At 39.1% G+C, this 15,692-nt stretch overlaps 1 protein-coding gene across 1 annotated transcript in view; it reads left to right on the forward strand.

Annotated features, from left to right (window-relative positions):
- The window catches only part of LOC128640465 (cilia- and flagella-associated protein 46-like), a 638,812-nt gene that overhangs the window by 509,700 nt on the left and 113,420 nt on the right, over positions 1–15,692 (forward strand). Inside the window, exon 57 of the mRNA XM_053692944.1 lies at positions 15,360–15,449. Within this exon, the coding sequence (XP_053548919.1) occupies positions 15,360–15,449 (90 nt within the window). The remainder of the gene's footprint in view (positions 1–15,359; positions 15,450–15,692) is intronic.

The following is a 15,692-nucleotide window of genomic DNA, read 5'->3' on the forward strand; positions in this document are numbered from 1 at the left end:
AGCCGACACATTTTGTTTTCAGCACACTGAGTTGCACTTGCTGATTGGTGGCTACATTTAGCCACCAATCAGCAAGCACTACCCAGGTGCTGAACTAAAGATAGGCCGGCTCATTCCTGCTTTTCAAATAAAGATAGCAAGAGAATGAATAAAAATTGATAATAGGAGTAAATTAGAAAGTTGCTTAAAATTGCCTGCTCTATCTGAATCATGAAAGACAAAATTTGGTGTTAGTATCCCTTTAAGCATTGCTTTCAAGCACAATCCAAAGTACAACTGTCAAATTTAGCGCTTCTTGAGACCTGAAGTAAACCAGTATTATTAATAGTATAGCACAAAACTACATAATGAACTCCACCCTTGACTTAGCGCATCATCAGCTTAGCGCTCTAGCAATATCCAACATACATTTTGCTGTACACCCCCATAGAAGTCTATTTTGTGAGGGGTTTAACACATCCACTCTAACATGCAGATGTCAATGTGCTCTAGACTAAAAAAATAACTTATACCCCCAAATGTAAAATCCCCAAAACAAAGATAGATTCTGTATCACTACAGAGTAAGTGCGCCTAATATACAATATAGAGCTCGCTTCCATTGAGCCGTAATTCCGTTTGCGTGCGCTCGCAAACCGATAAATATGCTGTCGGAAGCAATTTTATCGACTGTTTCCAGTGGCGCGTTATACCTCAATATCGGCAGCCATAGAAAGTAATAGAAGCCGTTAATCAATAAATTATATCAGGTTTCCAATGAAAGCGCAAACCGTTAATACACTGTCGGAGGCTGTCGATACATTGAGAAATATTACACCCAGCTCAACTAGATGTAAAAGAGGAAAATTGTGCTTTTCTCTTGTTAAGTGTATCCAGTCCACGGATCATCCATTACTTGTGGGATATATTCCCTTCCCAACAGGAAGTTGCAAGAGGATCACCCACAGCAGAGCTGCTATATAGCTCCTCCCCTCACTGTCATATCCAGTCATTCTCTTGCAACCCTCAACATAGATGGAGGTCGTGAGAGGACTGTGGTGTTTTATACTTAGTTTATTTCTTCAATCAAAAGTTTGTTATTTTTAAATGGCACCGGAGTGTGCTGTTTATCTCAGGCAGTATTTGGAAGAAGAATCTGCCTGCGTTTTCTATGATCTTAGCAGAAGTAACTAAGATCCATTTGCTGCTCTCACACATTCTGAGGAGTGAGGTACTTCAGAGGGGGAATGGCGTGCAGGTTTTCCTGCAAGAAGGTATGTGCAGTTAAAATATTTTTCTAGGGAATAGATACTATGCGGTGCCGGTGTGTACTGATGTTTTTCCTATACCTAAAAGGCTTACAGAAATTATTAGCAAGGAGTGGGATAGACCTGGTGTGCCCTTTTCCCCTCCTCCTATATTTAGAAAAATGTTCCCAATAGACGCCACTACACGGGACTTATGGCAAACGGTCCCTAAGGTGGAGGGAGCAGTTTCTACTTTAGCAAAGCATACCACTATCCCGGTTGAGGACAGTTGTGCTTTTTCGGATCCAATGGATAAAAAATTAGACGGTTACCTTAAGAAAATGTTTGTTCAATAAGGTTTTATCCTGCAGCCCCTTGCATGCATTGCGCCTGTCACTGCTGCTGCGGCATTCTGGTTTGAGTCTCTGGAAGAGGCCATTCACACAGCTCCATTGGATGAAATTATGGACAAGCTTAGATCACTTAAGCTAGCTAACTCATTTGTTTCTGATGCCATTGTACATTTGACTAAACTAACGGCTAAGAATTCCGGATTTGCCATCCAGGCTCGTAGGGCACTATGGCTTAAATCTTGGTCAGCTGACGTGACTTCAAAGTCTAAATTACTTAATATTCCTTTCAAGAGGCAGACCTTATTCGGGCCCGGCTTGAAAGAAATTATTGCTGACATTACTGGAGGTAAGGGTCATACCCTTCCTCAGGACAGGGCCAAATCAAAGGCCAAACAGTCTAATTTTCGTGCCTTTCGAAATTTCAAGGCAGGAGCAGCATCAACTTCCTCCGCTACAAAACAGGAAGGAACTGTTGCTCATTCCAGACAGGCCTGGAAACCTAACCAGTCCTGGTACAAGGGCAAGCAGGCCAGAAAGCCTGCTGCTGCCCCCAAGACAGCATGAAGGAACGGCCCCCTATCCGGAAACGGATCTAGTGGGGGGCAGACTTTCTCTCTTCGCCCAGGCGTGGGCAAGAGATGTCCAGGATCCCTGGGCGTTGGAGATCATATCTCAGGGATATCTTCTGGACTTCAAGGCTTCTCCTCCTCAAGGGAGATTTCATCTTTCAAGGTTATCAGAAAACCAGATAAAGAAAGAAGCATTCCTAAGCTGTGTGCAAAAACTCCTAGTAATGGGAGTGATCCACCCAGTTCCGCGGACGGAACAAGGACAGGGTTTTTATTCAAATCTGTTTGTGGTTCCAAAGAAAGAAGGAACCTTCAGACCAATCTTGGATCTAAAGATCTTAAACAAATTCCTCAGAGTTCCATCATTCAAAATGGAAACTATTCGGACCATCCTACCAATGATCCAAGAGGGTCAGTACATGACCACAGTGGATTTACAGGATGCCTACCTTCACATACCGATTCACAAAGATCATCATCGGTTCCTAAGGTTTGCCTTTCTAGACAGGCATTACCAGTTTGTAGCTCTTCCCTTCAGGTTGGCCACAGCCCCAAGAATTTTTACAAAGGTTCTGGGCTCACTTCTGGCGGTTCTAAGACCACGAGGCATAGCGGTGGCCCCTTATCTAGACGACAACCTGATACAGGCGTCAAACTTTCAAATTGCCAAGTCCCATACAGAGATAGTTCTGGCATTTCTGAGGTCGCATGGGTGGAAAGTGAACGTGGAAAAGAGTTCTCTGTCCCCACGCACAAGAGTCTCCTTCCTAGGGACTCTTATAGATTCCGTAGAGATGAAAATTTACCTGACGGAGTCCAGGTTAGCAAAACTTCTAAATGCTTGCCGTGTCCTTCATTCCATTCCACGCCCGTCAGTGGCTCAGTGTATGGAAGTAATCGGCTTATTGGTGGCGGCAATGGACATAGTGCCATTTGCGCGCCTGCATCTCAGACCGCTGCAATTATGCATGCTAAGTCAGTGGAACGGGGATTACTCAGATCTGTCCCTGCTACTAAATCTGGATCAAGAGACCAGAGATTCTCTTCTCTGGTGGTTATCTCGGGTCCATCTGTCCAAGGGTATGTCCTTTCGCAGGCCAGCCTGGACAATTGTAACAACAGATGCCAGCCTTCTAGGTTGGGGTGCAGTCTGGAACTCCCTGAAGGCGCAGGGATCATGGACTCAGGAGGAGAAACTCCTCCCAATAAATATTCTGGAGTTAAGAGCCATATACAAGGCTCTTCTGGCTTGGCCTCAGTTAGCAACACTGAGGTTCATCAGGTTTCAGTCGGACAACATCACGACTGTGGCTTACATCAACCATCAAGGGGGAACCAGGAGTTCTCTAGCGATGGCAGAAGTCTCCAAGATAATTCGTTGGGCAGAGTCTCACTCTTGCCACCTGTCAGCGATCCATATCCCAGGCGTAGAGAACTGGGAGGTGGATTTTCTAAGTCGTCAGACTTTTCATCCAGGGGAGTGGGAACTCCATCCGGAGGTGTTTGCTCAATTGATTCTGCGTTGGGGCAAACTAGAGTTGGATCTCATGGCTTCTCGCCAGAACGCCAAGCTTCCTTGTTACGGTTCCAGGTCCAGGGACCCAGAAGCGACACTGATAGATGCTCTAGCAGCGCCTTGGTTCTTCAACCTGGCTTATGTGTTTCCACCGTTCCCTCTGCTCCCTCATCTGATTGCCAAGATCAAACAGGAGAGAGCATCAGTGATTCTGATAGCGCCTGCGTGGCCACGCAGGACCTGGTATGCAGACCTAGTGGACATGTCATCCTGTCCACCATGGACTCTACCTCTGAGACAAGACCTTCTAATACAAGGTCCTTTCAATCATCCAAATCTAATATCTCTGAGACTGACTGCATGGAGATTGAACGCTTGATTTTATCAAAGCGTGGCTTCTCTGAGTCAGTTATTGATACCTTAATACAGGCACGAAAGCCTACCATAAGATATGGTGTAAATACCTTTATTGGTGCGAATCCAAGAGTTACTCATGGAGTAAGGTTAGGATTCCTAGGATATTGTCCTTTCTCCAAGAGGGTTTGGACAAAGGCTTATCAGCTAGTTCTTTAAAAGGACAGATCTCTGCTCTATCTATTCTTTTGCACAAGCGTCTGGCAGAAGTTCCAGACGTCCAGGCTTTTTGTCAGGCTTTAGTTAGGATTAAGCCTGTGTTTAAAACGGTTGCTCCTCCGTGGAGCTTAAACTTGGTTCTTAAAGTTCTTCAGGGAGTTCCGTTTGAACCCCTTCATTCCATTGATATTAAACTTTTATCTTGGAAAGTTCTGTTTTTGATGGCTATTTCCTCGGCTCGAAGAGTCTCGGAGTTATCTGCCCTACATTGTGATTCTTCTTATCTGATTTTTCATTCAGACAAGGTAGTTCTGCGTACCAAACCTGGGTTTTTACCTAAGGTGGTTTCTAACAGGAATATCAATCAAGAGATTGTTGTCCCATCATTGTGTCCTAATCCTTCTTCAAAGAAGGAACGTCTTTTATATAATCTGGACGTAGTCCGTGCCTTGAAGTTCTACTTACAGGCGACTAAAGATTTTTGTCAAACATCTGCCCTGTTTGTCGTTTGCTCTGGACAGAGGAGAGGTCAAAAAGCTTCGGCAACCTCTCTCTCCTTTTGGCTTCGGAGCATAATACGCTTAGCCTATGAGACTGCTGGACAGCAGCCCCCTGAGAGGATTACAGCTCATTCTACTTGAGCTGTGGCTTCCACCTGGGCTTTTAAAAATGAGGCCTCTGTTGAACAGATTTGCAAGGCTGCGACTTGGTCTTCGCTTCACACCTTTTCAAAATTTTACAAATTTGACACTTTTGCTTCTTCGGAGGCTGTTTTTGGGAGAAAGGTTCTACAGGCAGTGGTTCCTTCCGTTTAAGTTCCTGCCTTGTCCCTCCCATCATCCGTGTACTTAAGCTTTGGTATTGGTATCCCACAAGTAATGGATGATCCGTGGACTGGATACACTTAACAAGAGAAAACATAATTTATGCTTACCTGATAAATTTATTTCTCTTGTAGTGTATCCAGTCCACGGCCCGCCCTGTCCTTTTAAGGCAGGTCTAAATTTTTAATTAAACTACAGTCACCACTGCATCCTATGGTTTCTCCTTTCTCGTCTTGTTTCGGTCGAATGACTGGATATGACAGTGAGGGGAGGAGCTATATAGCAGCTCTGCTGTGGGTGATCCTCTTGCAACTTCCTGTTGGGAAGGGAATATATCCCACAAGTAATGGATGATCCGTGGACTGGATACACTACAAGAGAAATAAATTTATCAGGTAAGCATAAATTATGTTTTTGAGACCTTTTTTCTATTGAAACTATAAAACTTGCAAATAATGCAAGTGTTTTAATGTAGAAATAAATTGTAATAAGTCATATTTATTAATGTTGTCTCATGTATAGGGATGGGCGAATGTGTAAATTTCTGAATTTGAATGTTAGAACGAATGTTATTACCGAAATTCGAATTACAAATACAAATGTTGATACGAACGAATATTCTTAAAAATTCTATAATCGAATGCTATTTACAGTTTTTTAATGTCACTTTCGAATTAGAATGTTTATAATTAGATCGAATGTCCACATTCGAAATTTCGAATTTAACATTCTATTTAACAAATACTATTCAGAAGTTCAATAGTTTATGTGGTAGGGAATCTAGTAAATTGATACATAATAGATACAAATAATTATCCAACAAAGAAAGCCACAGAAGACCCGTACTTGATGAACAAAGAAAGTTCTTTTTATTCAGATGTGTGATATCAGGAACATACAAAATAACATCTGACACATTTCATCAGAGCCTCTTGCCGGTTACAGATTATACATACCCTCCTCCTGAGCCTATCACAGGTGTATTGACCCACTGACGTCAGAACCTCAGAGTAGACGAGGAATTACCATACCCATTGTGGCGGAGCTGAGACAGCACAGACAAGCTACTTGGAACAGTACTAAGAAGTTGGTTTTACTCTGGAACATTTCCTGTAGGAGAGTCTTGGGAGGCTTCCTCGCCTTGCGAACCTTGCCCACAGAAGTTGTCCGGATCTTCTTCCAGTTCCATAAGCACAGAAGGAGGCAACAGAAACGCAGTGCATTGATTCAGCTGCTACGTAGCAACAACATTCTCCGTTGGAGAAAATAAGTTAAATACTTTACTTACTTGGGACTAAGTAAACAGTTATTTGGAGCTCTTTGCATAATACCTGATATTATACAGGTCACTACGACGATAATACTTGATAAAGGACTCCTTTAAAAATAGGTTTTTTACATGATACTTAGTCTCTTATGTTAAGAGTATTGGCATACATTGTTGTTCTATGCATAAATAGATACAAATATATCAATGCGAATGTTTCTATTTCGATCGAATATTGAATAATTCTAATATTACATTTAAAGAAAGCATTAGAAATACTATTACAAACATATAAATTCAAATTTTTCGAATTCGAATATTGCTTCATTTGAATATTACATTTAAAGAAAGCATTAGAAATACTATTACAAATATATAAATTCGAATTTTTCTAAACTAATATTTTTAAATGTAATCGTAAAATTTGAAACCGAACATTCAAAAATCGAATGTTATGTAAACATTCGAAATTCGATTTGAATGAACGAATGTGTTAAAATTTGTTTCATTTTTCGAATGTTGCTAAACATTCACCCATCTCTACTCATGTATAGGAATAGTTGAACTTATATTCTAATAGAAAAATCAGTATATATTTATATATAATAATATATGCAAGAACATATCTACAGAATTCAAACTAGACCTATGCCTAGGGCAGCAATACATATTACTTATATTTATGAAGTGGTTAATATAATTAACAAATAGTATTTGATTATTGTTAAAAATATGGATAAGTGTATCCTTATTTTTCTTCAGAGGTGATCACAGGTAAGGAGCACGGATGTTAAATGTAAATTCTATAGAATAGAATTATTTATTTAATACATATTCTATGACATTTTTTATCTTTTATTTTTAATATTTCTCACTTTTGATTGCTCTGATCTGATTGCTAGAAATTTGTATATAATAGGATCATTTCTCACCACTGTTACAATTGTAATTTAGGGCGCCCCCTACTCTTATAGAGTAAATTCTATAGCGTAAGGTCGAGTTACCTTAGCAACTAATTGATTTTCAAGAAATCTGACGTCAGATTGAAGCGTTAACTTACAGCTATACGAAAAGAGCGATTGCACGCAATGCGCAAAATATTTCAATGGAAACTTGGTACTAAAATGGAGCCGTAAATTACTTTTAGCTGTCGGCCTCTTCGGTAGTTTACGGCTCCATTTTTAACGACTCAATGGAAGCAAGCTCATAGACGAGTAGACACAGAAAAACATGGCAACTGAAAGCTAACAATGTGACAAGGGGGAGTAGAAGATGAAATACATTTTCTCCTACAGTTCTCAAAATACTCCAATAAGAGGGAAGATTGCGTCCAATAATTAGATCAGCTCAGATACCTGCATTGTCTTTCAATGATGAGAAATAAAAATGTCCTTAAAAAAGATAGGAAAACACAACGCAGTGTGCAGCTGACTACATCATTACATGCCATAAACTATGAAGTTCCACATAAACCTCTAAAAGGCTTAGATCCCCCCCATATATCCCATTTATGCCCAATTTTGCAGATTCTGAATGTTCCCTACCACATCTCATGATCCCCATTCTATAAACAATTGGCTTTGGCAACATCGATTTGTAATGTGTCCTGCCAATAAAGCAAATCAGAATTTAAGAAATGTAAAATAGATCTTTGCGTAGTGAATCTGCACATTCAAGCACATTAGGGGGCCTATTTATTAATGTGCAAGCGGACATGATCCGATATTGCGGATCATGTCCGCTGCACATCGATAAATGCCAACAGCATACGCTCTCGGCATTTATCATTGCACCAGCAGTTCTTGTGAACTGCTGGTGCAATACCGCCCCCTGCAGATTTGCAGCCAATTGGCCGCTAGCAGGGGGTGTCAATCAACCCGATCGTATTCGATCGGGTTGATTTCTGTCCGCCGCCTCAGAGCAGGAGGACAGGTTATGGAGCATCGGTCTTTAGATCTCTGCTTCATAACTTTTGTTTCCGGCGAGCCTTTGGCGAGCCCCTAGATCTCCTTTTCCCACAGAAGACCTCAGCTTACGGCTTTTTACATTGTATAAGAGAATTCTGCCTAAACTAAATTGATGGTAAAAAACAACAACTACATTTAATTATATTACAGCTTTAATCTATATACATACAGACTCTCATTTTTCTAATAATGATTTTTTTCACTAATAAATTACTTTATATTCTTCCACCCTTTACCTATGCCCCAGCTGCCTCCTAGGGAAATCCATTTTTTCTACATTTTGACAGGCATCTGGTGCAGCCAATAGGTGATACACCATATACCCTATGTATTTAATCAGCGCCACACTCCAGTGTCGCTGCTTTAAAATCAGGTAACAAGAAGAAGGAAAGATTCCAAACTGCGCAAGTTCAGTTATCCGAGATATCCAACCACAGCTTCATTTAAACAGTGAATCCTCTTTTACATACTGTTTACTGCTGCGGTCTCTGTCACATGTGTCATCTGCATGCAAATGCTAGCTGCAAAAAGAACAAATGTCAATATCACTAAACTCTAAGAAGATGTAATACACAGGACCATTAAAACCCATTTTAGGAAGGTGAATTTCTTTAAAGAGACAAACAACACCGTGTAATTACAAGGCATTTCTGTTGTGCTGCTATTGAATAACAAATCTTAAAGGGACATGAAACCCAAATTTTTTCTTTCATGATTTGGAAAGAGCAAGCACTTTTAAACAACTTTTTAATTTACTTCTATTATCTAATTTGCTTTATTCTCTTGATATGCTTTGCTGAAAAGCATATCTAGATATGCTCAGTAGCTGCTGATTGGTAAATGCACATAGATGCCTTGTGTGATTGGCTCACCCATGTGCATTGCTATTTCTTCAACAAAGAATATCTAAAGAATGAAGCAAATAAGATAATAGAAGTAATTTGGAAAGTTATTTTAAATTGTATTCCCTACCTGAATCATGAAATATTTTTTGGGGGTTTAATGTCCCTTTAAATGTTTTTTAAACAAATTAACATCCCTTTTACTGCATTTATTTTTCAATAGCCAAACTCCACCCACCAATTTGTTTTATTTGGAGGAGCCAATCTGGACTTTAGTCCACAGACAACAAGGCTAACCACTGTTATAAAGTTAGTATAAAGTACAATGTCTTTCAGTTATCTAATAATGTAATCAGGGACATAAATGTAGCAGGATTCGCCTCGATGAGTCAACATGGTGCATTTATAGTTCTGAGAAAGAAATTGCCCAATTTTCAGAGCTAAATTACATGAAAAGGGGGTAAAATATATAACTAAACATTTTATATAAAAATCTCAGTGTTTACTGTCTCTTTAACTCTGCAGAAATGGTTAATTTTTATCATAAAGCTTGATTACTGCCACAAAATTAATACCTGCTGAGTTGTATTTTATTTAGTAGTATATAGTGGATAAGGGATCTTAGCACTTCTGATAAATTTAGAAAGCAGTTAAACAAGATGAGATTCTTCATTTGAATTGGGCTATTTTAAATTTCGAGAGATTACTATCGGCTAGATTTAGAATTTTGTCGGTAAAGACCTGCGTAGCTAACGCTGCTTTTTTTTCCCAGCGCACCATTAAGACAATGCTGGTATTTAGAGTTGTCTGAGGGGCTGCGTTAGGCTCAAAAAAGGGTGCGTTGAGCCTAACTTAGCTCCACTTCAACCCTCAATACCAGCGTTGCTTACGGTAGCGGTAAGCAGCTAAAACGTGCTTGTGCACGATTTCCCCATAGGAAACAATGGGGCTGCAAAACACCTGCAAAAAAGCAGCGTTCAGCTCCTAACGCAGCCCCATTGTTTCCTATGGGGAAACACTCTCTAAGTCTGCACCTAACACCCTAACATGAACCCCGAGTCTAAACACCCCTAACCTTACACTTATTAACCCCTAATCTGCCGCCCCCGCTATCGCTGACACCTGCATTATATTATTAACCCCTAATCTGCCGATCCGGACACCGCCGCAACCTACATTATCCCTATGAACCCCTAATCTGCTGCCCCTAACACCGCCGACCCCTATATTATATTTATTAACCCCTAATCTGCCCCCCAACGTCGCCGCTACCTTACCTACACTTATTAACCCCTAATCTGCTGACCGGACCTCGCCGCCACTATGATAAATGTATTAACCCCTAAACCGCCGCACTCCCGCCACGCAAACACTAGAATAAATTTGATTAACCCCTAATCTGCCCTCCCTAACATCGCCGCCACCTACCTACAATTATTAACCCCTAATCTCCCGCCCGCATCGTTGCCGCTACTATAATAAAATTATTAACCCCTAAACCTAACCCTAACACCCCCCTAACATAAATATAATTTAAATGAAACAAAATAATATTCCTAAAATTAACTGAATTAATCCTATTTAAAACTAAATACTTACCTATAAAATAAACCCTAATATAGCTACAATATAAATAATAATTACATTGTAGCTATTTTAGGATTTATATTTATTTTACAGGCAACTTTGTATTTATTTTAACTAGATACAATAGCTATTAAATAGTTAATAACTATTTAATAGCTACCTAGTTAAAATAATTACAAAATTACCTGTAAAATAAATCCTAACCTAAGTTACAAATACACCTAACACTACACTATCATTAAATTAATTAAATAAATTACATACAATTAGCTAAAATAAAATACAATAAAATAAACTATACTATAATACAAAAAACAAACAAACACTAAATTACAAAAAATAAAAAAGAATTACAAGCAGCTTAAACTAATTACACCTAATCTAAGCCCCCTAATAAAATAAAAAAGCCCCCCAAAATAATAAAATGCCCTACCCTATACTAAATTACAAATAGCCCTTAAAAGGGCCTTTTGCGGGGCATTGCCCCAAAGTAATCAGCTCTTTTACCTGAAAATAATAATAAAATACACCCCCCCCAACATTACAACTCACCACCCACACACCCCTACTCTAACCCACCCAAACCCCCCTTAAATAAACCTATCGCTAACCCCCTGAAGATCATCCTACCTTGAGTCGTCTTCACCCAGCCGAGCCGAATTCTTCATCCAAGGTGCGCAGAGGAGGTCCTTGATCCGGTAGAAGTCTTCATCCAAGCGGCTAAGAAGAGGTCCTCCATCCGGTAGAAGTGTTCATCCAGGTGGCGTCTTAAATCTTCATCCATCCGGAGCGGAGCCATCTTCAACGGAGCCGACGTGGAGCCATCCTCTTCAACCGACGGACTAACGACGAATGAAGGTTCCTTTAAGGGACGTCATCCAAGATGGCGTCCCTTCAATTCCGATTGGCTGATAGAATTCTATCAGCCAATCAGAATTAAGGTAGAAAAAATCTGATTGGCTGATGCAATCAGCCAATCAGATTGAAGTTCAATCCTATTGGCTGATCCAATCAGCCAATCGTATTGAACTCGCATTCTATTGGCTGTTCCGATCAGCCAATAGAATGCAAGTTCAATACGATTGGCTGATTGGATCAGCCAATCGGATTGAACTTCAATCTGATTGGCTGATTGCATCAGCCAATCAGATTTTTTCTACCTTAATTCCGATTGGCTGATAGAATTCTATCAGCCAATCGGAATTGAAGGGACGCCATCTTGGATGACGTCCCTTAAAGGAACCTTCATTCGTCGTTAGTCCGTCGGCTCCGTTGAAGATGGCTCCGCTCCACTCCGGATGGATGAAGATTAAAGACGCCGCCTGGATGAACACTTCTACCGGATAGAGGACCTCTTCTTAGCCGCTTGGATGAAGACTTCTACCGGATCAAGGACCTCCTCTGCGCACCTTGGATTAAGAATTCGGCTCGGCTGGGTGAAGACGACTCAAGGTAGGATGATCTTCAGGGGGTTAGCGATAGGTTTATTTAAGGGGGGTTTGGGTGGGTTATAGTAGGGGTGTGTGGGTCATGGGTTGTAATGTTGGGGGGGTATTGTATTTTTATTTTCAGGTAAAAGAGCTGATTACTTTGGGGCAATGCCCCGCAAAAAGCCCTTTTAAGGGCTGGTAAAAGAGCTGATTACTTTTGTATTTTAGAATAGGGTAGGGAATTTTTTATTTTGGGGGGATTTTTTATTTTATTAGGGGGCTTAGATTAGGTGTAATTAGTTTAAACTGCTTGTAATTCTTTTTTTATTTTTTTTAATTTAGTGTTTTTTTTTTTATTATAGTATAGTTTATTTTATTGTATTTTATTTTAGCTAATTGTATGTAATTTATTTAATTAATTTAATGATAGTGTAGTGTTAGGTGTATTTGTAACTTAGGTTAGGATTTATTTTACAGGTAATTTTGTAATTATTTTAACTAGGTAGCTATTAAATAGTTATTAACTATTTAATAGCTATTGTATCTAGTTAAAATAAATACAAAGTTGCCTGTAAAATAAATATAAATCCTAAAATAGCTACAATTTAATTATTTATATTGTAGCTATATTAGGGTTTATTTTATAGGTAAGTATTTAGTTTTAAATAGGATTAATTTAGTTAATTTTAGGAATATTATTTTGTTTCATTTAAATTATATTTATGTTAGGGGGGTGTTAGGGTTAGAGTTAGGTTTAGGGGTTAATAACTTTATTATAGTAGCAGCGACGTTGCGGGCGGGAGATTAGGGGTTAATAATTGTAGGTAGGTGGCGGCGATGTGAGGGAGTCCAGATTAGCGGTTAATCAAATTTATTCTAGTGTTTGCGAGGCGGGAGTGCGGCGGTTTAGGGGTTAATACATTTATTATAGTGGCGGCGAGGTCCGGTCGGCAGATTAGGGGTTAATAAGTGTAGGTAAGGTAGCGGCGACGTTGGGGGAGGCAGATTAGGGGTTAATAAATATAATATAGGGGTCGGCGATGTTAGGGGCAGCAGATTTGGGGTTTATAGGTATAATGTAGGTGGCGGCGGTGTCCGGTCGGCAGATTAGGGGTTACATTTTTTTTATAGTGGCGGCGATGTGGGGGGGCCTCGGTTTAGGGGTACATAGGTAGTTTATGGGTGTTAGTGTACTTTAGAGCACAGTAGTTAGGAGCTTTATATTCCGGCGTTAGCCCATAAAGCTCTTAACTACTGACTTTTTTTTTTGCGGCTGGAGTTTTGTCGGTAAAGGGTTTACTGCTCACTTCTCCCAAGACTCCAAATACCGGCGTTAGGCAGATCCCATTGAAAAGATAGGATACGCAATTGGCGTAAGGGGATCTGCGGTAGCCTGGAATCGCGGTAGGGAAGTGAGCGTTAGACCCTTTTCTGGCTGACTCTAAATACCAGCGGGCGGCCAAAAGCAGCGTTAGGACCCCTTAGCGCTGCTTTTGACGGCTAACGCAAAACTCTAAATCTAGCTGTATATTTGTAAGTGTTCTGGCCTCTAACAATAAACGTTTTCAATAAAACATAATCTGTCTCTTTTTCTTGTGAAAGGTATATGGTGGCTGTCAAGTATTAATTATGCCAGTGAAAGTGGTCTGGGATTGGTCAATTATATTCAACTATCCAAGAGATATGAAAAAGCATATATTTCCCCATCCCTGGGATATACAGAATACAACAACCATATACTCCACTATTAGGGATATTTGATAAGGTAAAGGGGGAGTCTCAATTTCAGATAAGACATTTTATGCTTCTATTTTTGTATTGTGACCATCATAATAATAGAAATCGCATTGCAGTAGCCTTTGTACAAGCATCATTCTGTTTTCTTCTAAAAAAGTATACAAAACTGCATATCATTATAATTATGATAATGTGGAATGTACGGATTGGGGAAATTTCTGATGCTTCTTACATTTGCTAAAGTGACAACTTTTTGCATACTTCTGTCCAGTATACAGGTAAAAAGACAACTACTTTTTATGTCACTTACCGAAAATATGTAGCAAAAACAAAGTCAATACATACTTGATAAAAGAAAATGTCATATAGGCATATACGAGTAAACAGTATGGACATATTTTCCCTTGGGCACATGTATGGTGAGTGCAACAATGCTTTTAATTACATTTCATATCATCTGTAAGTGAAATATACAAAAATCTGAACTTGAAGTCCCTTTTTATGGTGGGTCACTGAAAAATAAATAGCCTTCCCCTGAAAGAAATATTTTATGAAGTGGGTACACACGCTAAGGAAGGGCATTTGATACAAATACATACATGAGGTGCCAGAGAATATTATATCTAGACACTTGGCATGTATATCCATCCCTGCATACTAAACATCCATGTTGGTTGAATTCACTTCACTCATCCCAAAATGCTGCAGATAAGGTATAGATATTCAAGAAGCCATTTTTTTAAAACTTTAAAGGACGACTAAATTCAGTAGAATTGCATGATTAACAAGTGCATAATAAAAATACAATAATTTAACACCTGCTCTGAATTTCAAATAAGCCATAGATTTTTTTCTTCTCAAATTAATTTTCTTTCCCATTTTACGGCTCCCTGAATCATGTGACAGACATCAGCCAATCATAGACTAGTATACGTATACCCTGTGAGTTTGTGCACATGCTCAGTAGGAGCTTGCTCCCCCGAAAGTGTGAATATAAAAAAGATAATGAAAGTAATTTGGAAAGTGTTATAAAACTGCTGCTCTTTCTGAATCATACAAGTTCATTTTGACTTGAGTGTCCCTTTAAATTCTCTAAACCTAGAGCACAAGGGGAGAAGGGTATGAAACAAGATACACATGGAATTAGATTTTTTTTCTTTCTCCGATAATCATCATTCTTTCAACAGACAGTTTTGATATTATTGATCAGCCAACAAAATATATTGCCATTTTCTCTGTTAAGATGAGACAAAAATAAAATATCATATTTAAGTGTGTAAACAGACAATACTAGACAGCAGAAATATTCAATATGTCTTTGTTCAGTTGAAAAATCAAATTAGATTTAACTGAAAAATGATGGGTTTCTCAAGATGATGGAATTCACTATGGAATCCTCTGTTGCTAGAGCTGATAGTTTGGGTGAATTGGCAAGTAATACAATAAACACTTTTATTTTTACTTCTTAGGCAAATATCTACACTGCTCTCGGCATCTGAGTCTGGTAAAGTAAAGTCTAGAGACAAAGAAGAAAAAACAACAGAATCCGATAGATCTAAGTCCAGAATAAAACAGCAAAAATCAACAGAAGCTCCAAGTATGTCTTAATTAGTTAAAGAAAAGTTGTTGTTTGGGGTTTGCTATAGCTGAGGTTTTTTTTTTTATACGTAGTAGCTTAAAGACCCTTTTCTATTGAATATAGCGGAAAAACAGATAAAAAGTATATTCATAATTAAAAATTGCTTCAGATCCAAGTTAAAATGCTTACAATTTATTCATAGTATACTTAAAGATGAAAAGTC

This window comes from Bombina bombina, chromosome 9, assembly GCF_027579735.1.
Source record: "Bombina bombina isolate aBomBom1 chromosome 9, aBomBom1.pri, whole genome shotgun sequence".
Classification (NCBI taxonomy): domain Eukaryota; kingdom Metazoa; phylum Chordata; class Amphibia; order Anura; family Bombinatoridae; genus Bombina; species Bombina bombina.